General features: G+C 36.3%; 1 protein-coding gene, 1 long non-coding RNA gene and 1 pseudogene across 2 annotated transcripts; 2 read left to right on the top strand and 1 right to left on the bottom strand.

Moving 5' to 3' along the window:
• The first annotated feature begins 7,255 nt into the window (after positions 1-7,255).
• On the top strand, positions 7,256-12,674 carry LOC115982878. The gene is made up of 3 exons (XR_004089761.1): positions 7,256-7,373; positions 11,922-12,028; positions 12,629-12,674. It is a non-coding gene; the product is annotated as an uncharacterized LOC115982878 (long non-coding RNA).
• A 161-nt stretch (positions 12,675-12,835) lies between these two features.
• On the top strand, positions 12,836-13,405 carry LOC115980348 (serine/threonine-protein phosphatase 7 long form homolog). The gene has a single exon (XM_031102612.1). It carries the CDS (start codon positions 12,836-12,838, stop codon positions 13,403-13,405), a length of 570 nt encoding a protein of 189 aa, XP_030958472.1.
• A 4,466-nt stretch (positions 13,406-17,871) lies between these two features.
• On the bottom strand, positions 17,872-22,065 carry LOC115982877 (annotated as a pseudogene).
• Between the last annotated feature and the right edge of the window lie 5,447 nt (positions 22,066-27,512).

Below are 27,512 nucleotides of genomic sequence, written 5' to 3'. Positions count from 1 at the left end.
TTCCACGTCCACAATTACTATGGTGGAGGAAGTAATCAATAGTCTGGAAAATAGTCTTGAGAATATGAAGCTAACAACAGAAGAAGAAGAGGTAATTGCTATATCAGATGAGGGGCGAAAGGAAGAGATTGAAAGCTGCTCCTTAAGTCTAATTGGTAAGTTCTTGACGTGCAAAACATTCAACAAGAAAGCAGCGCAAAATACATTGAGAAGAGCGTGGGGTCTGAGTGATGGGTTGCAAATTGTCGAGGTTGGCTCAAACATGTTCCAATTTAAATTTAAATCTGAGTTTGAGTTAGAGCAAGTGTGGAAAGGAGGACCTTGGACTTTTGACAACCAAGTCCTAATGCTGCGTAGATGGCAGTCAGGGATGACGGCAAAGAATGTCCAGTTCGAGGCGGTCTCGCTGTGGGTGCCAGTATGGGGAGCTCCGTTTGATATGGGCTGCCCCACAGTAGCCGAGGAGGTTAGGAATAGGTTAGGAGTAGTGGAAGAAGTCGAGAGGAGGCGAAGGTAGGATCAACAAAACTTCTTTATGAGAGTGAAGGTGGCTATCCCAATATCCAAACCGTTGAGACGGGGAGGATTTCTTGCTGGCTCAGATGGGGAAAAGGCTTGGACTACCTTTAAGTATGAGAGACTACCGATGTTTGTCACCATTGTGGCTTGCTGGGACACGATCTTAGGCATTGTGCGAGCTACTTCTCCTTAACGAAGAATGGCAAGGATGCTCCTCTCCAGTATGGTGAGTGGTTGAAAGCTAATGGGAGTCGTTTGGGACAAGGACAAGGGAGAAGTTCTCGACGTGCTACGGCGGTAGGGGATGGAGGGGAGAAACTTGATGGTGATGGGGCAGAGGCGGCGGATAGTTACAACCAAGCAAACCCTAAGGTGCAAGAGGGTAACGGAAATGGACAGGGCGGTAAATCTGGTAATAGTCATGATGATGGAGTTAATGATACCGAAATTTCCGTGCAAGTTGAAACGGGCGTGGATGGGCTGGAGCAGAGCTGTGAACGTAATAGCAATTGGGAGGGAAGCATGTCTCTTAGTGGTAGTAAGGAGGATTCAACGTTGCATGGTAAGAGGCAAGTGATGCATGGGGGCCTTGAGCACGTGGAGGGGGTAAGTGATGGACCTAAAGACATTAAAACAAGGCCCAAATGGACTAGGCTAGCCCGTATGACTGATGGGCGTGACTCTTCATGCATAATTGAGTCTAATGTTTTACTTGGCAAACGTAAAGCGCAGCAGCGTGATGAAAACAGAGGAGAGGAGACTGAAGAAAGAACGAGCAAACGTGAGAAGATGCAGGTTGATGGTCTTGAAAGCAAAACGGCAGGGGTGCATGAACACCCTTGTCGAGCACAATGAGGATGTTAAGTTGGAACTGCCAAGGGCTTGGGAACCCTTGGACAGTTCGAAGCCTTCGCAAGCTTATGAAGGACTAAGCTCCCATGGTGTGTTTCCTTATGGAAACTAGGCTGGACAGGAAAGGGTTTGATAAACATTGTAAGAAGCTACCTTTTAAGAATAAATTGATAGTGAAGAAACCAGATGCAGGAGGGGGATTGGCACTATTGTGGAAGCCAGAAGTGCACTTAGACGTTATTAACTATACAGAGCATCATATTTTCGCCAAGGTTGTTGAAGAAGATGGGTTTGAGTGGTATCTTACAGGCTTTTATGGGTGGGCTGAGGCTAGCCAAAAACCAAAATCATGGGCTCTATTGTCTCACTTATCAAGCTTAGTGGATGGGCCTTGGTGTTGTATAGGGGATTTTAATGCAATATTACTATCTTCTGAGAAGCAAAGCACATACCCACCACTATACAAACAAATGGAAGAGTTTGGCTTGGCTTTGGAGTCATGTAATCTGATTGACTTGGGGTTTGGCGGCTATCCATTCACTTGGAACAACAAACGTCCAGGGAGGGCCAACACTAAGGTACGATTGGATCGGGCGGTTGCGAACTCGGGTTGGAGAGAAAAATATCCTGCTAGTACAATATTTCACTTGTTTTCTCATGCTTCAGATCATCGCCCCATTGTCTTACAAACCAAGAATGATAGTGGGTTGCGGGCTAGAGGTGTACATGGGTTTAAGCTTGAGGAGGCTTGGCTATTGAATGCTGATTGTGAGAAGATGGTTGATGAAGCGTGGAAGGCTAAGGGGTAGGAAGCAGGTTTGGCCATGGCTAGAGTTAAGGAGAGGATATTGACTTGTGGGGGAGAACTCCTTGCATGAGGCACATCCAGAACAAACCCGGAGACAGAAGAAATTAAAAAACTACAAAAGTTGGTGGAGAATTTAAGTATATGTGTGCCTACAGAAGAGACTAAGGCTGAATTTTTGGAGGCAAGCAAGAAGCTAGATGATCTGCTCCTTAAGCAGGAAGTTTATTGGCATCAACGATCCAGGATTTCTTGGCTCAAACATGGTGACAAAAACACCAAGTTTTTTCATTCCAAGGCTTCACAAAGACGAAGGAGAAACTTTCTTCATGGCCTAAGAGATGGGCAGCAGAATTGGGTGGAGGAGATTAATGACATTGCTAAGGTGGCAACTTCATACTCTGAATCTATTTATAGCTCAGGTGGCTGTGACCAGTTGGAGGAATGTATTGATGCAGTGCCTTGTAAAGTGACTGGGGATATGGTGGAAATGTTGTCTAGGGAGTTTGATGCAGAAGAGATTAAAGCAACCCTGTTTCAAATGGGACCAACAAAGGTGCCTGGACCTGATGGTATGAATGCTCTTTTTTATCAAAAATTTTGGCATATTGTTGGGAATGATGTGATTGCTGCTGTGTTAGAATTTTTAAATTCGGGTAGGATGTTGCCTGAAATAAACTATACACATATTGTCCTGATACCAAAAATAAAGTCACTGGAGAGAATTACAAATTTTAGGCCTATCAGTCTTTGCAATGTAATTTACAAAATTATTTCGAAGGTGTTGGCTAACAGATTAAAACTGATTCTTCCCAAGTTGATATCCCCATCACAGAGTGCCTTTGTTCCTGGCCGTTTGATTACGAATAATGTGTTGGTTGCTTATGAAACATTACATGCTATGCATAGTAAGAGAGTGGGTAGAAGGGGTTCTTTAGCGTTGAAGTTGGATGTTAGTAAAGCTTATGATAGGGTTGAATGGGATTTTTTGAAGGGGATTATGACTAAGCTGGGTTTGCCTGAAACATGGATTGATCGAGTTATGAGTTATGTGACTTCCACTTCTTTTTCTGTCCGTATTAATGGTAAGGCATTTGGTAATATTCAACCTACCCGTGGGCTTCGTCAAGGAGACCCACTATCACCTTATCTGTTTCTCTTATGTGCAGAAGGGTTCTTTTCTATGTTAGCCAAAGCACAGGATGGTGGGTGGCTCCATGGGGTTTCTATATGTAGACGAGCACCATGCATATCCCATTTATTATTTGCAGATGATTCGCTCTTATTTTGTAGGGCTAATCAAGAGGAGGTGCAGGTTATTTCAGATACCTTGCAGACATATGCAGCAGCTTCAGGCTAATGTATTAATTTTGAGAAGTCCTCAGTTTTCTTTAGTAGCAACACAGCAACGGAATCTAGGGAGAGAATTAAGGAGATTTTGGGAGTGAGAGAGGTGGAGCGGTTTGATTCCTATTTGGGATTACCGACTTTGATTGGCCGAGCCAAATACCAAACCTTTTCTTTTCTTAAGGACAGAGTTTGGAATAAAATTCAAGGGTGGAAGGGCCAATTATTATCTCGAGTAAGGAAGGAAATTCTTATCAAAGCAGTGGCACAATCCATTCCAACTTATACTATGGGGGTATTCTAGTTACCAGTGAAGCTTTGTGATGAGCTTAACGCGATGTGTGCAAGGTTTTGGTGGGGGCAGATTGGTAATGAAAGAAAGATCCATTGGAAAAGTTGGAAGGTGTTAACTAAACCAAAGAATGAAGGCGGCATGGGGTTTCGTGACTTAAGAAATTTCAACCTTGCTATGTTGGCCAAATAGGGATGGAGATTATTACAGGAGAAAGATTCCTTTCTGTATGGATGCTTCAAGGCTAAGTATTTCCCTCGTAGTTGTTTTTTGGAAGCAGTTGACGTACCTAATAGTTCTTATGTGTGGAAGAGTTTGCTGGCAGCCAAAAACATTTTGAAAAAGGGGTGTTGCTGGAGGGTTGGAGATGGTCGTTCAATCCGGGTTATGCAGGATAAGTGGATTCCAAATTACCACACTAATCAAGTTCTTCATCGACCTTTGGATGCAGAGGAAGAGTGGCGTGTGTGTGAGTTACTGGATGGGGATGGGCATGGATGGGACCGTGGATTGGTAGGGGTCAAGTTTCATAGAGAGGATGCGGAAGCCATTCTTCGGATTCCCTTGAGTCGTAGGAACATACCTGATTCGATTGTGTGGCTGCCTAATAAAGATGGGGAATACACGGTAAAGTCGGGTTACTTCACTGTAAGGGAGTTGGAAAGTGAGCTGGATGGAAGGGTGGAGAGTTCGGGCTTGAGGAACAGGGGATTGTTATGGTCAAAGCTGTGGAAGCTCCATCTGCCAAGTAAAATAAAGGTTTTTGGATGGAGGGCGTGCCAGGATATTCTGCCTACGAAAGAAAACTTGGCTCGTCGACGAATCATCAAAGATGGGATGTGCGACTTCTGTAAGCAAGAAACAGAGTCAGTATTGCACGTTTGGTGGGGTTGTGGGGTGGCTCGGGGAGTGTGGGCTGACAGTCACAGACGGTTACAGAAGTGTGGGGGAGGTCAAGTTGATTTTGTACAATTGGTGGAAGAGCTGATGGCTAAAGTAGCAAGGGAAGAGTTCGAAATATTTCTGGTTCAGTGCTGGGTTATATGGAACCAGAGGAACTCTGTTCTGCATGGTGGCGTGCTCCAAGATCCAGCTCGACTTGTCAAGCGTGCAACTGATATGGTGGAGGAGTTTAGAGGAGCACAGGAGCGTTTGGCCGTTCATCACAATACCAGGTGGGTGCAGAAATGGGAGCCTCCAGTGGGGTTAATTTACAAAGTGAATTTTGACGCAGCGGTATTTGCGAACTTGGAAGCTTCGGGTGTTGGGGTGGTTGTGCGTAACGATAAGGGAGAAGTTATGGCTTCTCTAGCTGCCAGAGGTCCGCCGGTGAGGGACAGTGATGAAGCAAAGACGCTAGCGTGCTAGAGAGCATTGGAGTTCGCTGTGGAAGCAGGCTTCTTGGAGTTGATATTGGAAGGGGACAACTTGACGGTCATGAAGTCTCTCATTTCTCTAAAGCCTAACAGGTCGCACTTGGGTCATATATTTGAAGAGATACAGTGTATATCAGCAGGTCTTCGTAGTTTTGCAGTTAGTTTTGTTAAACGCAGCACTAATACAGTGGCTCATGCGTTGGCTAAGCATGCTAGACTACTTGATGATGAACTCGTTTGGCTGGAAGAGTGTCCACAGCCACCTTTAGAACCTTTGTACCTTGACTCTCTTGGCCTCGGTTAATGAATGAAATTTGATTCCATTTTCAAAAAAAAAAAAATTTTTGTCAAATATAAATGAGAAAGCGGAGGGACATTACTTTTGTACCATAATTTTTGTTCAAAATTCTAACAAAATTAACTGTGAGTGTTAGAGATAAAATAGCAAGATTTCAACTTCAACATGAAAAAAATTGTAATGGTTGAAGAAACTTGTTAAAATAAATAAAACAAATAAGGAATCACTGTTTTCAAAACTAATTAATAAATATAAAATAAAATAATAAACATTAAATTTAAAGATGAAACTTGTTAAGCAAATATCATTTTACACAACATTTACTAAAGCAAAACAAACAACAGTGATACATCCTACACATAAAATGCAAGCTGTACAATACTATACACACTTAATCAAAACATTACACAGTTTCGTCCTTTATTTTTGTTTCACATATACCCAGACCCACAATTAGCCATAGCCCATAGGCCATAGTTATTCACAAAACAAACTTGTAATCTCAAACACTATAAACAGAGAGAGCGAGAAAGACATTAGTACCACTGCAAACAAATGACTGATCTGGATGGAGCTAGAGACGGTGATCGAGTGGAGGCTTTAAGCCTAGATCGAAGTCTGGCTACGGCTTAGGCAGCAATTTGGACATTTCACATTTGGGTTTGGATACTTTAGCGGTGTAAGGGAAGTTTTTTTTTTTTTTTTTTTTTTTTTTTTCACATTTGGATTTTTTGTTTAGTAAACGGCAGAGATTTGTGCTCTTTTTTTTTTTTAATGAAAAAATGGATATTACTCATTTGAGGATTTGTTAAATATGGTTTGGTTGTTCGTATTTAGAGGAATTATGGGCTTAGGGATGAACCAAAGTTATTTTGTTCTTTCGGTTAATTTTTTTTGGGCATTTATGAATCAATTCTAAAATTTGAGGAGGCCCAAATAAGAGAGGATTAACAAATTTTTCAATGGATTTTACGGTAGCTTCACTATAGGGAAGGGAAATTATTGTGTACTCCTGGAGTATTATAAATGCGTACTCTCTCCTCTCACATGAATGGTGAGTCCCACTAATTAAATTCATGGTAGGATCCATCATTTATGTGAGAGGAGGGAGTACGCATTTACAGTACTCTGGGAGTACCTGATAATTTTTCCTATAGGGATAAGCATCTCTTATTTTTATAGTATAATAAATACATTTGTATCTTTCTTTTTATTGATGTTGCTCAACTTAATATCATAAAAGAGATGATTAGATAGTTCTACTAACCTAAACTATTACTAAAATAATCAAAAATATTGTTACTCAATTGGTTGTTACCTTAAGTTGCTCGAGGATTCTGGCCTTTTGCCCTTTTTGCGAAACATATTTGGCATAATGCCCCTGTTTCGAAACTATATAGGGGCGTGCCCCTGTTTTAAAACTCGATCTCCGTAAAGGCGAGTTACTTAAGTAACTCGATTATGAAGAAACCGAGTTGTAGGCAGGTTCTTGCCACGCTGGTGTTCCAGCTTGGCTTTTGGGCAATAAAATATTCCCGCGTTACTGTTTGGAACTCGTCAATGGGGAAAACGAGTTATATGCGGAATATGAACCAGTTTTTGAATGTAACGTCTCTAAAACTGTTTGTCTTCCTTCCTCTGCAGTCTACAGTCTCTCTCCCTTCCTCAGTCCGAGTTGTAGCCACCGCCAGTCTGTTCAGTAGCCACCGTCAATAGCCACCGTCAGATTCTCCTATTTCTACCCGCACCCAAACCAAATCGTTCAGTAGACCTTTTCCGAAGTTAAATCGAAACCCATACCCATACCCACACTTTTTCAATCTCAGCACGGCCGAAGCTCAACCCAATCTGTCTTCGGAGTTAAAGGATTGCAAACGTATTAAGGTAATTTGTAAATGCTGAGTTCAAATTTTAATTTTTTCCCTTTGCATGTAATCTGATTTGAGTGTCGCTTCCTAAGTTTTTCGCTGTTAGATTGTTGTCTATCTGTATTCATAATTATTGTTGCTGTTTTAGCTTTGTTGGGTTTGGTTTTGAAGTGGGTTTGGTTTTGAAGTGTTTTATGACGCACATCTAGGGCAGGAATTCATGTAAAATACAGTTAGCATGACAACGGTGTTCATTGTTAGGGGAAATTGGTTTGTAATTCATATAGTTTGAAAGTGTATCAAATCAATCTCTATTTTTTCCAGAAATTATGTCACAAGTTATGTCATGATTTTGAATTAGGGAAAATTTCTTTTTAATTCAATGCTGAATGATGTTGAGTTGGGAAGCTATTGGTTTTACAAGCTTCAAAGTTACTGGCTTTTACAAGCTTCCACTCTGTTTAGTTTTTATTATAATAGATATAATGTGTGTATAATGGATATGCACGCATATATGTACACACAGACCATGGACATCCTAAAACCTTTGCTGCCATTTACTCTGCTTAGGGCTCTAACTGTGCCATATTGTTTTTATTCAACATCTAAGTTTTGGTTTGTAATTTTTTTTTTCATGTCATTATCCTTGTAATATCATACGGGAACATATAAACTTACTTACCACATCAGTTGAAAGTCACTTACATTTTGTGTACAGATGCATAATTGATTGTCTTAAGAGACTAGAATTGTCTTAGAAGTTCTTAAAGTACTTTTTTTTTTTTTGGTTATTAGTATTCCTAGCCTTTGTAAGAAAGGATTTAGAAGTAGCCTATATAATGAACATCTTTCAATCGCAATTGCTATCTCGTACCTAAATGTGAGTGCTTAGGAAAGCCTAGGCCTAGGTGTGATTGCCCAATGATTTATCTTTGTTTATTTGATGTTCTTTTTATTGTTTAAATACCAAACAGCCATCAACACAATCAATATGTTATCAAGAATCTAGTTTAGTGTTGAAATTCCTAAAAAGGCTACATCAAATTTGGTATTAAAGCCCGTTTAAGCTCCTGTCTTGTGTCAGATTAGCAGCTTCTGTGGGTTATGTTTGGTGACTAAGTACATCGAATTATTATTATTATCATCTATTACATTTGGGGTTGAAAAGGGAACTTAGTGGCCCTAGTGGCCTTTTAGGGTCACCCAATCCTTTCACCATAACTACCTTTATTTAATGGTCAACCGGAAAATATTTTCGGTTGACCAACATTTTCTGTTGCCCCAAACATTCGTAAATACAAAATAATAAAAAAAAAAAAATCTAAAAATCAATTTTCGTTGAACCAAACACAGTTATGCATATAATTTTGGGAGGTCATCACCACCAGAATTTTAAAAAATTAGCCTCATTTATAAAGACCAAATTTTACAATCTCATTTTTCTTTTTCTTTTTCTTTTCTTTTTTTTTCTAATGGATGATAGTTTAGCCCACCAAAGTGGTAACGACTGATTAACAAAGCTTCCCCTTTTACAACAAAAACGCACTTTCATTTGTTCAAAGTTGTTGTTGAGAATACAAATAAATAATATAGAAATTACAATAATTTGTAAATTATTACAAACAAAATTGGGGTGAGACATGAAAATCGGTTCTCTTTAAGGGACTTCAAGCTCTGTACGATTTGCAATGCCCATGAATAGATGCAATGGACATACTGTTTAACTTCAATGATTGAGGCCCTTTAACAAACAAACAGTTTTTCTACAATTACTCTATTTGCCACAACGTTTTCCACAATTTAATGAAGTGATTGACTATGAATTGTGGATATACATCTTTACATGGACTCATCACTTTTTTTTTCCACCACTCATAACCAACCACTTCAAGTAGTGGCAAAAGCTATGTCCCTAAGCTTTTTCATTAACAAAAGCCTAGTGAAAATCATTGGGAAAACTAATGATTATTGAAAGGCTAAAACTATTTCTTTGGAAGTTAGCTTGAAAACTAATTTTGAGGAATTTTATCTAATCCATTACGTGATGAATTATAAGACAATCTATATGTAATATTTAAATAAGTAGCACGATTCATTAAAAATGTCATGTAACTGAAAGTATTAATGCTTTCTATTAGATTGCTTGTAGGCTTGGAATTTCTTTCACACAGAACAGATTGTCAAGAATTTAATCCCTCTCTCTGAAAAAATTAAGAGCTATTTTTTTATTAACAAAGTAAAAATGAAAAGAGATAAAGATTTGGTCCCCCTAAATTAAATAAACTTTGATGCAGCTACTCAGGGCAAAAGATCAAGTCTAGCAACAGTGTGTAGGAATCATAATTAAGACAGAAATTCTCCATGTTTGGAGTCTTTGGACTGAGTTGGTATCAAACAATGATCCTCTCATGGCCGAGTCAAAAGCAACAAGTTTGGTTGTGTTCAAAGTATGAAATGCTGGTTTAGTAAGCATCATTCTCCCAGGAAATGCAATAAATGTAATTCAATCCCCACATTGCATAATTCATTTGTCCATTGAATTCTTGATCATTGCTGCCAAGAATGCTTTGTCTTTTTTCTCTTGTTGGGATGCACTTCATGCATTTAGAGAAGGTAATGTATTGTACATGTGTTGGCAAAATGCCCTCTTTTGTAATTTGGAAGGAACTATCTCTGTCACATCTCTTCTCTGTAGAGTCGTAGACTGTAGTCAGTAATTGAATACTTCCCTTTTATCTAATGAAATGTTATTCACCAACAAAATATGCTAATCACCTCACTTCGTTGTCCTATTTCAAATTCAAATGAAACAGGCATACCGAAGTCGGTGTTATTGCTTGATATTGATTGAGACAACAACAAGCTCATTAATAATTTGAGCTTGAACTCCATGCAAGTTTTTTCCCCCCTTAAAAATAGGTTAAAATACAAGTTGCATCATTTAGTTTTGCCTAAAATTTATTTCATTATTTTTGTTCAATTCAATACTCTAACGTTCAATTTTTGTTCAATTTTGTTAACTTCAATTTTGTTCAATATAAAACATTAAAACTACATTGTTTTGGGGGGTCCTTAATAGCTAAATTTTGACAAAGATTAATGGAGAGGGCTAAATTGAACAAAGTTGAAAGTTGAATAAATGAAAGTGAAGTTAGAGATCATAATTGAATTTTAAGCAAAGTTAGAAGGCGCAATTTGTAATTTAGCCAAAAAAAAAAACTATATATTTGACTACTAATTTACAAGATTTTAAACTACAGGGTTTATTTTGAAATTAGGTATAAATTATAGGGTTTAAAATAAAGTTTTCCCTTGGAAGTTTTATGCTTGAGGACTCCTTTGTTATTGCCATAATAAAATATAGGTGTGTAAATAAAGGGATAAAAGAACTCTTCATGAGGCATAATTCAAGATCCTACAGCTACTAAGTACTAACCACATGAGCCAAGAAAATTAACTCACTGCTCTTTTTGGTTCCCATGCTTTCTCCCTTCTCCACAAACGTTATTGGGAATGGAAATAGTACATCCTCTAGGGTGCTTCTGACGGACCTAGGGCTTTGTTTATTTAATTTTTTTTTTGGTGGTTTGGCCTACTATACTTATTTCCCTAGGGTATTGATTTCTGTGTGTCGGAATTAATTTTTGACTCTATAAAGTGTAGGCTTTTGAATGGGGTTTGATATGTAATTTAATTAATGGAAAAGAATGGAATATGAATTGCCACTAGGCTTTTGATGCAGATGGAAAATTGCAATAAAGAAACAAAAGTAGGAATTAAATTGAGATTTTGAGAGAGAGAGAGGTCATGTAGGTTGGCAGTGATAGTGGGGCAGGGTGGGTTGGTTGCTGTGGGGGGATGGGGGTGGTCAATGGATTGGGAACGAAAAACAGCAAAAATAATTACAAAAAAAAATGTTCACTGTGTGTTATCTTGGCTATAACTGGTGGATTGCTGGTCTAATCTTTTGTGTTGGAAGAGCTTTATTGGTGGGCTCGTGCAATGGTTTCTATTGTGGTTTGGAGTGGTTAGCTTGGGGGAGGGAGTTGGCTACTTACTCGGGGGTTGGAGGTGTTCTGTTGTGCTCTCTGAAAATGTTTTATGTGTTTTAAGGCCAGGCCTAAAACCTTTTAGGCCTCTCTTAATTGTGTTTTCCCACCCAACCTAAAATATTTTCAGGAAAACTAGGATTCACCTGCACGAAACACATAAAAACAATGAAAACATTTTTGGAAAGCAACAATCTTTTGCGTTACTGTCAACATATTAGGCTTCACGAACTATTCCTTGTTTATATTTTAGTGTTTTACTTTAACTCTTCCTTGATATGATTAAATCGATTGAAAATCAGTGTATATAGATGCATGATGTATAATTCAGTTTAGCAATTATATGTTTTCAATTTTCTGTCAAATCTCTCTTTCACTCTGTCTCTCTGTATTTGTTTTTGTGAGTTTGTTGTAGAACATTCAATTACTTGCCTGTGTTTACTTGCAAAAGCCAAGCTTTTCTTCACTATTACTTGCCTGTGTTTACGTGTCTAACATGATTGCATGCGTGTTAGATATGCAGCAAGTGGGAAATGTGGATCCTGGACCGACGGTTGGTACACAGTTGACGCGGCAGCCGGTTCATCGATCCACGCTGCTTTGGGAGACGCCAGCCGGTCAGGTGTGTAGTTGTACTGAACTTTTGACATGTCGAAATCATTTAATTTTATTTCTGTACGGTTCTTTGATTCTTTGCAAATAGACGTTGGACATGGTAGAATGTTTTGGTTTACGCAGAATTGTATTTAATCCAAAGAGAAAATAGCATGAAGCATAAATAATCAAGAACATTGTATGGAGCAGAAATGTTCAAAGTCAGTACATGTCATTTAGAAGCTATAGTAATCAATAAAAAATTGAATCCGCTACTATTCTTTTTTCCAAACATGCGCACAGAATTACGCGTGGCTACACATAAGACAACTAACGACCTTGATTCCTAATTCCCTACTCCATTTGACATAGTGAGGCACTTTGTTCATTCATTTCAAAACATAATGCCCATCACCTTAGTGCTAATTTTAAGCAATGTCATTCATGTTGAATTTGATCCTATCTGCTATTGAGGTAGAGCGAATAAGCAATTAACATTGTAACTAACGTTTTGCAAAATGTTCGGGACTAACTAGTTAGCCTACTGTTTCTTGCATATTATTATTATGTAGCATTGTTATAGTAATTTTGTGTGCACTATCCTAAGACAATGCTCTTTCGTGTGCAGGTAGTGCCAGGCGTGCTAAACTGCAGACGCCGAAGTTGCAAGTTACTCGAGCATGGGCTTGACCCACGGATTGCTCGGTACATAAATGAGGCGGGTTTTGAAGGGTTATTCAAGGTTCCAAACTTGGAAGTGGATCATGCGTTGATCACAGCACTAGTTGAGCGTTGGCGTCCGGAGACGCACACATTCCACCTACCGCATGGAGAGATGAGCATCACCTTACAAGATATTGAGGTGATGCTAGGGGTTCCTGTTGATGGGTTGCCAATTACTGGGGCTGTGAAGATGGAGTGGCCTACGTTGTGTCTTGAGTTATTGGGTCATCGTCCACCAGACCCGATACCGCATCCCCATGAGAACACCTTTATCCTTGCTGGGGCGAGGCCCAGATTCATGTGGCTGGATGCACTATTTAGTGGTCCCCTAGCTGCGGATGCTACTGATGAGGTAGTGCAGCAACATGCGCGCTATCACATACTCGATCAGTTGGGGACGATTTTGTTTATGGATAAGTCGGCAGACCGGGTGTCGGTGCTGCCTCTACAGTTCCTAAACCCAATCAACAACGCGAAGAGGTACAGTTGGGGTAGTGGGGCATTAGCCTGGTTGTACAGGCACTTATGCAAGGCATCGGAGTCGAAGGCGAAGCAGATTGGAGGAGCAGTGATGTTGGTGCAGCTGTGGGCGTATTCGAGGTTCCCACTGATATGCCCTGTTATGAGGTTGCCACTACCGCCAGTGGAGGCAGGTCCCTTTGCCAGTCGGTATGTTATTTAAGTAGTTTGATACAATTGTCAAGTACTATTATTTTTTTTCAATAAATGTTTGGTATGATTTGTGGTGCCTACATATATTTGTAAGACTGTCTTGCTTTTATGATTAAAGCATGCTATTTTGCGAAAGACAAATTTCTTCACCTTATGTCAATCATTATATTTGCATGATTATTATTTTGGTTAGTCTGATTCCAATTTAAATTCCAATATCTTACTGCATTTAGTTAATATTAGAAATGCTAAAATGTATTGGCAATGCTAAAGCATTGCTGTTTTGGCCAATGTCCTTTTCTGCCTGGTAGTAGTTCTGAATTTGCAAGATAATTAGGGCCATAACCTAGCCAAGAGCCTTGTCGTTTAATTGGCACCTCCTAGTGTTTTTGACGTAGACATGTAGGGTTCAAATCCCCCACTCCAACTATCAAATTATGAAAAAATAAAAAATAGAATCAGGGCCATAACTTAACTTTACCCTATGCTTAACTATTTTTATATGGTAAGACAAATAAGTATATATTACATGTATATAACACCTCTAATACAGAAGAAGAAAGAAGAGATTAAATCATATACTTTCAACAAATTGCCAAGTCAAGAATCTCTCTATCTCTAGATCTTTCTAATTTTTAGTAAATTAAGTGGTGGAAACCCATAATGACTTGTGTTCGATATCATAGATAACCTTGGGTTTTCACTTCTCAGATGGTTTGGGTTTAATATTCTTCCTTCAAATTTCAATCTAATGTGTTTTTGATAATTGTGTTTAGAAATGAAGTATTGGTTTTTTGGTTTTCAAAAATCATTCATCATAGAATATACATAAATTGATATATGAGATGTACATGAGTCAAGAGCTCGTTGGCACTAATTGTAGGACTTGGCTAACCAATATGCATCACGGTGGGTTAGTAAGAGCTTAGAAATTAATATAAATCCTCTTAGCTTTTCCATCGATGATTCTTATTATTGGAATTCCTTTATCTCAGTCTCTAGATTGGGTGGTAGAATATTTTTCTGCCGTATGTCATTGTTGTTTAGTCTAAGGTTAAAGACCTCATGAATTATTTGGTATCACTTTTGATGTGTAGCATAAACATTCTATGTGGATTGGTAGTTGCATACATTGCCTGGTAAATGGTTATGAAGGTAATGGAAGTTCTGGTAAGTTTGAGAGTCTTGGATTTTTTTGGGGTTGATGGTAACTTTGATATGTTAATGAAGCTATAGGCCTGTTTCAAATCAAAATTGCCTCTATTAGCTTAGGGACTGTCCTCTTGTCCTAAAAGGGTCCATGGTCATGAGATGCTTACTAATGCCATAGGTTCAATCTGCCTTTTGTAGCTTCTAATGCAGCATTTGAGGAGACAACTGCAAATAGATTTTAAACTTTGGTAGAATGAATTCAGTCCAAATAAATTTTTTTGACTACATTCTTTTGAGAAATAAATTTTGGTATCATGCTAAAACACTTACTAGAAAGTAATTATACTAAATGAAATTATGTACGGTTATGTCATTGGAGAATTTATATTTTGTCAATAAATAATATAAAATATTATTCAATATGACAATTTCTCCAATTTCTCTATAATGATCCACAATTTCTATAATTGCTCTACTACCCGGTGAAGGACAAATACCAGACCAACCCCAACCAAATTATCCAAATCCCAACTTTATCCACCACCGTGAACGACCCATATTCCCTAATCACAAGTTGGTTTTGTGATTGTGGGGTTCCATTGTCGAATGAAAATGTTACAAACGAAAAGGGTAAAGAAAATTCAAGAAATTGAAAATACATTCACATGGAGTTAGTCACCATTTCTATCTAGTTTCCAATATGCTGTCTTCTGTCCAAAGCTGAACCCATTGAGAATACAGTAAATCAAACAGGGCAGGGAGACAATAATTCCCAATCCTGCAATTGCCTAACATAGATAGGGTACTAATGCACTACTTTACCCCTAACATCCAAATAATCACTAACCCTAGCATGTTTGTTAGCTGCAATTTGGAAAGGATCATAAACTAACGTAAGCTAACCAATTAAAAGACTTGTTCCCACACCATGCATCAAGCCATATACCCTCACCCTCATGCCATCCCCAATTTTAAATCTAATAAATTTATAGGACTCCCAAAACCTGCTCTTATTCCTTTCCACAGTCCCACTCCGTGTGGAAATTCTACTCCGTCTGTAGTCCACTGGGAATCTTGCTCATATTTAATTCTCAGAAGGCATCTCCACAATTGGTCATTTCCCTGAGTAAAACACCATATTCACTTATCCAACATTGCAAAGTTGAAGGAGCTTAAATTTTTGAAGCAGACCAGAGCGGCCAGTGTGACGAGTTGATTAGTTTTGGTTTTGAGGAGTTTGATTAGTTTTGGCCCCTTTTTTAATTACTAAATTTTTTTATTCTCTTACAAAAGAAAACCTTGTATATTATTTTTTTGATAAGTAACAATCTAATGAAAACAAATATATATATATATAAATAAATAACCCTTATATGTTAGGTTTACACATAAGCTAGCCCAACATTAAAAACTAAAGAATGTCAGGCCCTTGCAAAAACTAAACAATGTATTCATGTTTGAAATTCTTGATGGAGAGGTATTTATTGAGGAGGAAGTATAGTATCCCCTTTCATTTCAATCTGGGACTTTCAATAAGTCTTTCTTACAAAACTGTTTTGTCCCTCATTGATTTTGACTTGTTTTTATTTTTATTTTTTTAAACTGGTAAGTTATAGGTGCACCCAATGGGAATCCAAGATTGAAAAAAAAAAAAAGATATTAAGAATGCTTGTAGTAATAAAGGAGCCACTCTTTTTCTATCTTTCATTCTAGAGAAGAAAAGTTCCAAAGTTAGCATGATATTTTTTATTTTTTATTTTTTTGATATATAACGTTAGAACTTTTTATTAAAGAATAGCCAACCCAAGTACACTGAAAATGTACTACAGTGGCATGAATATTTGCATGATAATTATTTGGAATATATTATTTGCATGATAACTAATGAGCATTGTTTGAAATTATATGTTTACTAGATGGAAGGGGCCGAAGAGCATGACAGAGCATGCGACACATGTGCTAGTTGCGTATCGTGCGTCACTGTCGAGTATACGGGCACACTAGGTATTCTACCGCTTCATGTCACAAGGATATAATTCTCTATTTTATTTTGGTTTTGACTTTCTAGGGTTGTCAACTACTGCATGTGTATAGTTAATAATGTAACTTTGGTCGATTAGACCATAGATATACAAGGCATTAGTTACGAATTATATTTGAAGGTGGGCAATCACTATAAAGTACCTTCATTAGTAATTTTACACTAATTTGATTCCACATATATTTAGCTGTGTACGCTTCAATTTTCTTCCTCGGTTTTAGCTACTGCAACCAGTACTATCTAGGTGCATCTAACCATGTCAAATCCAATAAGAGGGGGAAATAGAATAAGAGGGGGAAATAGGTCAAGAATGTCTTACGATTTTTAGTGAAGTGGTTCTTCAATGGTCTTATACATGTGTGCTCACATTGAGGATTGACACAAATAAGTACGTATTTCACTTGTTAAGAAAAAGTGTCGGCACACCCAAATATGCTTTAACATATGATCATTTGCTACTAATTAAACAACTGCATCCTGAATTAGCTAGACTTTGTGAAACAATTAAAATTTTGAATTAGCTGTATAGTTAATCCTTTTTCCTTTTACAAAAACAACAATCAAGCATTAGTTTCAAAATTTTTGGGTCGGTTCTAGATATACTCAACAAATTAGTCAGGTCGACCATATGAACTCTTTTTTGCTGGTCATTTTATTGAATCGAAATCATACTATTTGTTACCTTACTTCCTTAATGGACATATCAAAGTTTACAACTTCTATTAATGTCATTTTTGTCTTCCTCTATCTTTTTTTACTTCCCAACTTCAAACAAGTCACTTGTTGTAATTAGTGCATTAATCATTTTCCTCTAAAATAATCAAAGTATCTCAAACGACTTCCTGTCATATTGAAATTCAAGAAAATTTCTCATGTTATTATGTGTGCAGATTTTGAATGATGTCCTTACTAGCTAGCTTTAAACCACAGTTTTATATGATCAAAATCTTCAAAAAGGTGTAAGGAAAAATATAGTTTCTGAAAAAAGGAGTGCAGTTTGTTCTATAGGAAACCTAGATAACTGTGTATTTGCTATCCACTGAAAAAGTTGGATGTCATTGATAGAAATTTACAACCTTGACTGGTAACATAACATAATCACTGTGGTGAGTTCATATGGACTCACAACATCAGCAGAATCTAATTCATGATAAACTGTACTCCGACCTATGACCAATTTCATCATGGATACCTTGTCTTTTATCTTTTACTAGCTTTTAACCCGTGCAAATGCACGGGAATTTTATTTAAATATTTTTTTAAAATTTTTTTGTTGCATTTTTATAGCATCTCAAAAGTATTTTTCTTTCTTATTTAACATCATCAAAAGTAAATCAAATCATACTTCATCATAGTAACATATACTAACACACTTTAAATAAGGGGAAAAAATTAAACTTACAGTAGTAGAAAAACAAATACCTTTGAACATCATACAAATTTAGATTCATAGCTCAAAATAACATTTATAATCCTAAAATACTACATAACAGCAACTTGCATGGATTCAGTTTCAGTCTTATTCCTATCTAGTCAAAAACAGTAAATAAAGATCTGGGAAGGGAAGGGACTCTTATGAATTCCATACAAAGGAAATGGAAAACATGAAAGCCCACTATAAATAGTAAATAAACATGTTTGCAAACACATTGTTTTTGAAAGTATGCTAAAGAAGCAATGACAATAAAACAACCAAAAACACCTCAGTCAGAATCCAAGCTTCATACGGAGCCAGTGCCTGTGCTTCGCATTGTACCTGAAACAAAAAACAAACATAACCAATAGGAAGAGTAAGAGTTAAACAAAGAATCAGAGACGAAGAAGCAGGAAATAGAGAGAACCTGATGGTATTGTCAGTCCTCATGCGAATCTAGTGAGGGATAGGCCTATTCTGCCTCATCTTCTTAGCCAGCTTCTTCTTAATCATGAATGTCTACTGGGACAGCTAAGGATACCATAACAATAATAATAATTACTACACAATAATCATTCAGACCCATATCATAAAAGTTACTCAAAATCAATCAGCATTTAACAGTTACAATCTGGTATTTCTGAAACCTTTTTTTGTTCCTCTGCCCCCGATAAAGTATTTTGCTCTCTGCGTAGAATGAAATATTAATAAGACAAACAGAAAGTTTGTTGTCTAATAACACATAAACAGTAGATACCATAGGTTGAAATTCAATCATAACTCTAAAACAAAGAAAGAACTGATGAGGTATCAAAAAAAAAATCTTTAAAGGAACATTAATAGGTTTATGTCCACACCCTTATAATTCCACAAGTGCGAAGGCTCCAACAAAAGGCAAACACAAATAGAGAAACCAAGATTTCGAATTAGGATATAACAAAAAACCAAAGACACAAATTTAAAAATGCTCATTACTGCCCAAAAAAAAATCAATAAAAGAAATCACAAATTAGAATTCATATTTCCAAAAGGCAAGAATTCAAAAATACTCCCTGTGAAAAATTACCAAAATCAATCTAAAAAAATTAAATTAAGTAGAAAACAATTCTAACCCAATTACCGTAGCCAAATCCAAATCTAACTCAAATACATAAATCCAAACCTATCCAACCAAATGACTAAACATAAAAATCAAGTTATGGTGTAATATAAAAATGAATAAAAAAACCTTTACCTATAGTAGTTAAACAGTGGAGGGAGGCCATTTTTTTGTTGTATGGAGAGCAACGGTAGTGCCTGCCTGCAAATTGCTCTCTCTCTCTCCATTGATCTCTGTTTTTCTCAATGAATCCTTTTTTGTTTAGTTAAATAGTGTCTAACATAATACAATACAATGAAATAAACTCTCTCTGTTAAAATACAAACATGTACAGTGTCTACCATAAAATGGTATATCATTATAACCTGCAAGATCATGCTCCTTATTTTGTTTCCACCTCCATGTATTAAGAGTTCTAGAATAAAACAAAAAATCAGTAATTTTATCAAACAAATTGTATATGAAAAATTAAGTTGTTCTATTAGCAGAATTAGAAAAAAGATGTTAGAAATGAAAGATAAAGTATCATCAAGGATAACAGTAAAAGATGTTGGCAAAGGATTTGGTTTTCGTAGACCAAGGATATCCCAAATACATCCAAAAAGCAAGATTAACAACAATAAAACAATATGCCCAAATTTAATCACGATACCACATTTCAAATAAGATTGAAAAGGGAAAATAAATTTTAGAAATGGAAATAACCAATGATTTCAATCTTACACTTAATTTAATCTCAATGAAGTTATTTCAGTAATCTTTAAACAAAGAACAAAACAAAAGAAAATATCTAAAATTGAGCAAACAAACATTTGGATAGAAAACCCAAAAACCCAAAAGAAAAATGAATCAAATCTAAACCCATTAAACCAAAAAAAAAAACTCAATTAAAGTAACGGTTTTTTCCTGTATGCTTGCAGTTCCGACGTTTTAAGTCTGGCGAGCGACCCAAATTGCAGTAAACATGAAATCATAGCTATCACAAGATTTAGGGAATGAACAAGCATGCATGAATATATTTTTCCTTTCTTTTCTATGATTTAGGATCATTGGGAAGAAAAATATCAGTATAACAATGCTTCTGAGCACCATATATCTATTTGGTATTTGCCAAGCACGTTTGCCTTTTGGTGGTAGCTTAGGAGTTTTGTAACAGATGTCTTTCTCTATTGTGTTTCTTGCTAATTAAGGCACAAAATATGGTTGGCAGTGCTTTCAAACCTAACAGGTCTGTACTAGTGCATGCCACCTCGTATTAGTCGTGTTTCGTCAGGTGCTTTTTTTCAACTGAAATTTTCATTGGGGGCCTAAGATGAAGTTGCAGTTAGTAAACAAGTTTTGAAATAACCGAGATGCATTTGTGTCTAGGAGTGATCTTCACTTACAGCTTTGACATTCCAACAGTGGTGTTTCTCATATTTTGTCATTCCATTTAGAATATGAGTATTGCTAATTTCGTTTGATCAGAGATTGGTATTTTTTTGGTTCTATTTGGTGCCATTGAAATAGAGTTAACTTATATCTATCTATCCTCTAGATATACTTCATCACATGAGACATTTTATGAACTTTTAAAAACAAAGAATTTACTAACCTAATCCACATCCATTTATTTTAAGTCAAGTATAAGTTTCACAACTGTGATGTAATTAGAACAATAGAGGGGTTGTTTGCAATGATTTATGGTCAACCAAAGCTCAAAAGACTGTTTAGGACAAGCTACACTAGCTCGCACTTTGTCATGATAAGTTTTCCATAAATAAAAAATTCAAAATTTATTTGTTTTTACCTATTAATCTTTCTGTAATGCACTAGTCAAAGTGGTATCCTGGTAGGTTACTCTAGTTGATGCTTTTTATGTTTTAGGCTTTTAGCAACATCAATGATGCACTTCCTTGCCAAATGCCAAAATGAATGTAAACTAAAAATTTGTAGTTTCCAGGTAGCAGATTTTGTATTTGTTTTTAGTAAAAGCAGATTTTGTATTTGTATTTGTAGTCTAAGAAATTTCTATTTGTCTATTTATTTTGGATACTCTATCTTGTCAGTATGCCTCTTATCAAAATTACATCCACAATAGCCTGCCTTTTGGAACCAAAAGTTTCTCTTCACTACTAACCTGTCCTCATTGGCTCAAAAAGGAATCAATTGCATTACATTACTAGATTTTGTACATCTCTTTATTCATAATTCCAAAGATGTGATAATTTGGAGATGTCATAAGGCATCTGTGCACTATTAAATCCGCTTGTGCTCTCTTTCTCAATCATCTTCCTCATCAAATGTAAACTCTCAAATTTTAGCTTCTTTCAACTACTAATAAATAAAAAAGTACAGTAAAAATAAATAAAGAAAAAGTACGCTGTTCCTAGTTGTCAGTTAGTTTCTTTTTTCTTTTGAAAACTCTGTATAACGCGTTTTCTTTCTCAAGCTTCTCTCTGAAATCCCTCATCAATTATAGACCCTCAAATTGTGACTTGTGAGAAGGTATAACCTGCAGCAGGTATAATTTTTCTCATACTGTAGCTTTTTGGAACTACTAATAAAAAAGTGAATCCATCCGAATTGTTAAAATTTTCTTCTCAAAGTCTTGTGTATCACTCTTCTAGTTCTTCATGGAGGAGGCGAATTCTCCATGACCCACAGTCCTTTGTTTGAAAGCTGCAATGGAACACCATCTCCTTTTTGATTGTGTCACCACTTCCAGTTTCTGCACCAGTTACTTATAAAAATTTATAAAAAATCAAAAAACAAAGAAAGCCAAAAAAAGAAAACTCATTCTGTAACAGTACATTGCCGGTTGAAGGAAGCAAGGATTTTGGTGGTCAGAGTCCGACGGTGGTACTGACCTGAGATGACTCTGCCTCTTTCTCTATTTCTTTCTCCAAATCTCATCGCCTCTCTATTTCTATCACTGTATCTATCGCCTCGCTTTCTCCTTTCTCCTGTAGCAATTTTTTTTTTTTAAAGTGGTTAGTTTCCTTTTGTACCAAGGGGCTTTTAATCAGTGTTATAACGTTACCAAACATTGCAATGTACCACTTTTTAAAGTTAAACATTGCAACGTCCGGGTTTTTTTAAGTTTAACTCTATACGTGTCAGTTTTTTAGATAGGCTTTTTTGCTAATGTGTCAGCACGTGGTTAAAGGCTTCTGCTATTATATATAGTACTAGTCGCTAACCCGTGCGATGCACGGGAAAGTTCTTAGAAATGCTAAATATTTTTTTAATCAATTAAATGCATTTTTTGTTGGGTTGAGAGAAATTTAACTTAAATGGACATTTTCACTTTGGATTTTAAGGAATAACTCACACAAAAAGGAATATACAAATTTCATTAGGATTTGAGCTGGTCAACCAAGGTAGGTATGTATTTCCAATTAAAGCAATTCAACATATTTTTATCAAAGCACCCATCTACCAGCAGAGAATCAAACAATGAGGTAACAAAAATCCACACATCAGTAATCAAACCTAGTCTTCAAAAATACAATCAAGTCAGTTCACCCCATCATCACACCGCATTTTTCATATAGCAAAAATATGCACCCATGAATATAAGTTATAAAATAGAAATACATGACTTAATGACACATTAAACAGCAAGATTCAGCTTAGTGACCATGGGCCATCATCAAATCGTTTATGTCAGTTCATTTATTCTATTATTCTAATACATGTACAATAGTTCTCTTGTAGGCCTTTTGTCAAATACCTAACAGATATAGCCAAGAAATAGAACTTGATTGATGTTCAGGTGCTGAAATAGAGGAACTTAAAAAAAAAAATAGAACAATGTAATATAGAAATTAAAAACTTATTGACATATTAGGATGAAAGATATATTAAAAAAAAAAAAGAAAAAAAAGAAAGAAAGAAAGAAAGCAAAGAACAAAAGAAATTACATATATTTATTTTGATTGATGGTATAATGACTTAAAAATGAATGAAAATATGTAATTTAATTCAAAGTAAAACTGAATCGATCATTCCCCTAATTATGTCGTGCAAACCTAATCCCTAAATATTCCTGATTCTTCGTAATCACATTAACATCCACTCCTTTTCTTCCAAGTGAAGGAACACATTACACAACTCTCTCTAGTCTCCAATATGGAGTATAAATGGATTGTACCATTTACATTATTGACATTTATATTAGTGCTAGTGAATTGTGACAAACCTTCGTTCGATGGAAAAAACCTTCCTTATGGTTTCCGACTTCCATATGTTCGAAATTCTTGTCCTAGCTACAACACAAAGAAAAGTCGATGCTATATATTGATGAAGGAAGGCGAAGGAATATGCTGCAACGGGAATGTTAGTCAGAACATCCAGAATACCCAGTTTGACCGTATGAGTCTGTATGATCGTGCTAGGAAAACTTATAAGCCGTCATCTTGGTCAAAAGAAAAAATCATCAACCCAAAATAAGAAAAAATGAAAGATAATTTAACGGACGAAATGTGGAATCAAAGTTTCATTAATTTATATTTTTTGGAATGCTGAATACTTGCCGATATGATCATTTGAAAGTACTATGCACAAATATTCCTCATAACAAAAGCATATCACTGACTCCAACCAAATGTACAACAACCAATTATACATAATTCAAAATACAAAACCAAGCAAAACGCATCATAAAAAGGTGAAAAAATTATTACTTAGAAAGGCTATTTTGTGGATGGCCTATTCATATGTCTCATAAGTCCCTGCTTCATTGACTTCCACACTAAACTAACATTTTTTAAAATCATCGAATCAAATAAAGTGTTATATCTTCTAGAGTAACAGGGGAACCTTTCATTTCTACATGAGCAATAAATTTGAAGGAAGCCGTAATATCAGTCTATAATGGAAGTGGCACATTGCCTCATAATCATCATCTATTACATAGTGTGCATACCCACACTGTTTGTCTAATACCCATAGTATGTTGACTACTTGTTGTTGGATACAGTATCAGAAAATTTTAAATTGGGGATCAAGCACTTCATACAGATTTACTTTTGAGTTTTTAGGGAAAAAAAAAAAAAGAAGAAGAAATAATTAGTAAAAATTATGATATGTACAGAAAAGTAGGTGAAGCTTTTTGGCCAATCTTCTTGTGATATGGTCCACCTTTGGAAGGCAGAGAAGTGCCACATTGGTTGTAAAGGCCATTGAATTGGATGCTAGAGTTGTAATTGTTAAAGATAGTGCTTGGGCTGGTGCTCATGTCAGTGGAATTTTCATTCCTTCTCTCTTTGTTTTGGGATTGGAGAATTTCAAAGCAAGTGTAAATTTGATGAACATAGATGCAAAATGAGCAGTACAAATAACATATGAATCCAACAGGAGCTACAATCAGAAATGAAGTCCTACTTGCTGTGAAAATCATTTATGATTCAAGACTTAGCTTGTTAGATAAACCCCTAAACCCTTTAATTTACAAAAGTAAAGCAAGCTAAAGAGTAAAAATTAAATTTAAAGCATAAGTTTGAGCAGTACATGCAATTTTTGGATTTTATATAGCAAATACTTCTGGTATAATACTTCAAAATCCAAATAGAGCCATGGTATTGCATATATAGTTTAGATTAAACTTAAATAAACCAATAATGATATAAAAAAGACTACCACAGATACACATAGTCTACTCCAACCCTGCCCCAAACAAAAAATCTACAGGGCATTCCCAGCACAATTAGAAACATAAAATAAACTTAAAAGCTCAAGTAACCAACACCCAATCGTGCATAAATTACAATAAGAATTCAGAGATTGGAAGCCATACATGAACCTAGATAAGAATTCACAAAATTAAATCCAAAATAAACTGAATAGAAAATCAGAATTATAAAGAGAGTAATAAAAATTCAGAATTATAAACTAAAAAAATACCACTGACAATATACTAAAAAAAATACCATAACCTTATACTAAAAAAAATTCAGAAATTTAGAATAGAGGCAAACGAATACCATACCTTTGACCTTGATTTGAATGGAGGAAAAGACTGAAGAGAAAGGCAATAAAAAAGCATAAATTAAACAGGAATATTAGATCTAAATAAAAGTGAATGGAAGAACAAAAATTAAGAATGAAACCTATAAATTGAACAGCCGTGAAAAAAAGAAAAAGAAAATAGTTATAGAGTCCTAATTAAATTTGTATATTAGTTACCTTTGTGGACCAGTTTCAACGGGCTGGGTTGGGTGTGATGGTGTATCGCCGACTGGGTTGGGCTGGGTGTGATGGTGTATCGCCGACCAACACAATTGAGGTTGCATGTGGTGGTTTGTTGATGGGCATGCATTTTGGAGGAAGGAGAAGTGGTCTTTGCCGTGGGTCTGAGGAAGGAGATCTCTATTGGTTTGTGGGTATGGCCGTATGGTGGGTGTGGTGGGTTTTGATTGAGGAATCTGTGGGTATGGTGTCTTTGGATGCTTTGTTGTGGGTCTGAGGAAGGAGATCTCCATTGGTTTGCAGTGGGTTTGAGCGTTGGGGGAGCTGGTAGAGGAGGAGCGTTGGGGGAGATGGCAGAAGGAGCTTAAGGTTTGCATTTTAGAGAAAGAGAAGGCAAGGCGTTTATCGGGTTTGTTTTTAGAAAAGTTTTATTTTGCATTTATGTTTTATTTTTAGTTTTAGAAAAAGAAAATTTATTTTAATATTGTGCTGACGTGGAAATTTGTGGAAGCTTCAAAAGTTTTGGTTTTATATATATATATTGATTAGATTTGGTTACAATCATATAAATGCAAGAACCATCAATTCTTTCATAAAGTTGAAGTGCATGATAAAGATGTAGGACACACTAGCTGAGTTATCAACGTAGTCATCATGACAAGTACAACTAATTTGTCTTTTTTCACGTTGTCCACATATGATCGTCAAGTGATACTGTTTGTTCTAATTGAAGTGCAAAGAATAATATGTTAACTCATAAATCCAGCAGTATAAGAAATTCTTGGAGAAGAATTACGTTTAATTTTGATTGTGAATCAATGTCTGAGAGTCTAAATTATATATCAGGATTTTCTCAAGTCACCTTCACTTTATCCGACAAACAAACCTTTGCCAAAGTCAGAGATAATTAGTGGGGAACCACATTCATGCATATCATGATTCATGACCATAAATATAAAATTATTGGAAATTCAATGATACATAATAAAAAGTAAGCATGCATGCTATAATTGTAGACATATTACTGATGCCAAGTTATAGCTCGAGCCAATAAAGGAATACGTATACAGAGAAGAAAATGTTTTTGATGACATGAAATAACAACTCTATCTAAGAAAGAACTGAAATCATACATAGGTATAAGGTGACAGCCATAATTAATAAGTAATTCTCTCCTTCATCATATTTTCTGATTCAAGCATCATAGCTTTTTATTATGTGGCTGCCACACCGGTAGCACTCTGAGGTTCTCTTATTGTTGGCAGGCATCTTATTGTTGACCATTTCTGCAGGTTGTTTGGGAGCCCTACAGCGATGTCCTAGAGTTGTTGCCCCCATATTGCACTGCCGGCCGACAAATATGGAGGGCCGATGTGCCATTGATCTATTTTTGGATAGTAGAGGATCATCATCCCGAACGTGTCTTTCGTCAATTCGGGATGAAGCAAGTGCCACCGGATATTGTAGATACGTCCGTTCATCTCCACAAAATCTCCCTCCAAGGTAAACTAGATAAGGATTGGGTGCAAGAGCATGCTGTCTACATTGACCGATGGGCCTATAGAGAGGAACATATTGCTGACGCACCGGCATTGGATGGGGACACGACATACCTTGCTGCTTACATGGAGTTGTACCGAAAGACGACGAGACGGTACATTACACGCGACTCGGCGTATTGGGAAATCATGGTAAGGCAACAATTCGATGCTTCTTTTATGGATTGACAATATATGTGTGTTGCTGCATGCATTACGAGAATTTAAGTTTTATGGAGCCATTGGATCAATATTTTGATATTCATTTTAGAGAACATTTTCATATTCATTAGGGTATATTTATTTATTTTTAGGTTTGACAAATTGTTTTTGAACATGCGGTAATGAGTACCAATTAGTTATGGATACTTTAAAGTACCGTCCCTAGCTAGCTTGGTGTTTTCCTCGGAAAACCCAGACCATATCTTGCAAAAGTTGATTGAATTACCCTAAATTTGTATAATTTTTTTTATCATAATGGGGTTCCTAAAAAAGTTCTTGAGAGACACAAGAGGAAGAAAGTAACCTAATCTTTTTTCCCCCTTCTTTTGAGATAAAAATTCTACATGAACCTAATTTAAGTGTAGTAAATTTGTGGAGTGACCATCACACCAAGAGTGTGTAGTGGTAAGTTACTTGGTCATGTTAATTTACTTAAATTTTGTCAAATAACAGTGAATGAAAGTTGCATTTTAAATTTTG

Source organism: Quercus lobata, chromosome 3 (genome assembly GCF_001633185.2).
Source record: "Quercus lobata isolate SW786 chromosome 3, ValleyOak3.0 Primary Assembly, whole genome shotgun sequence".
Lineage (NCBI taxonomy): Eukaryota > Viridiplantae > Streptophyta > Magnoliopsida > Fagales > Fagaceae > Quercus > Quercus lobata.
The sequence above is the reverse complement of the archived record's forward strand: the minus strand, read 5'-3'. Positions and strand labels throughout refer to the sequence as shown.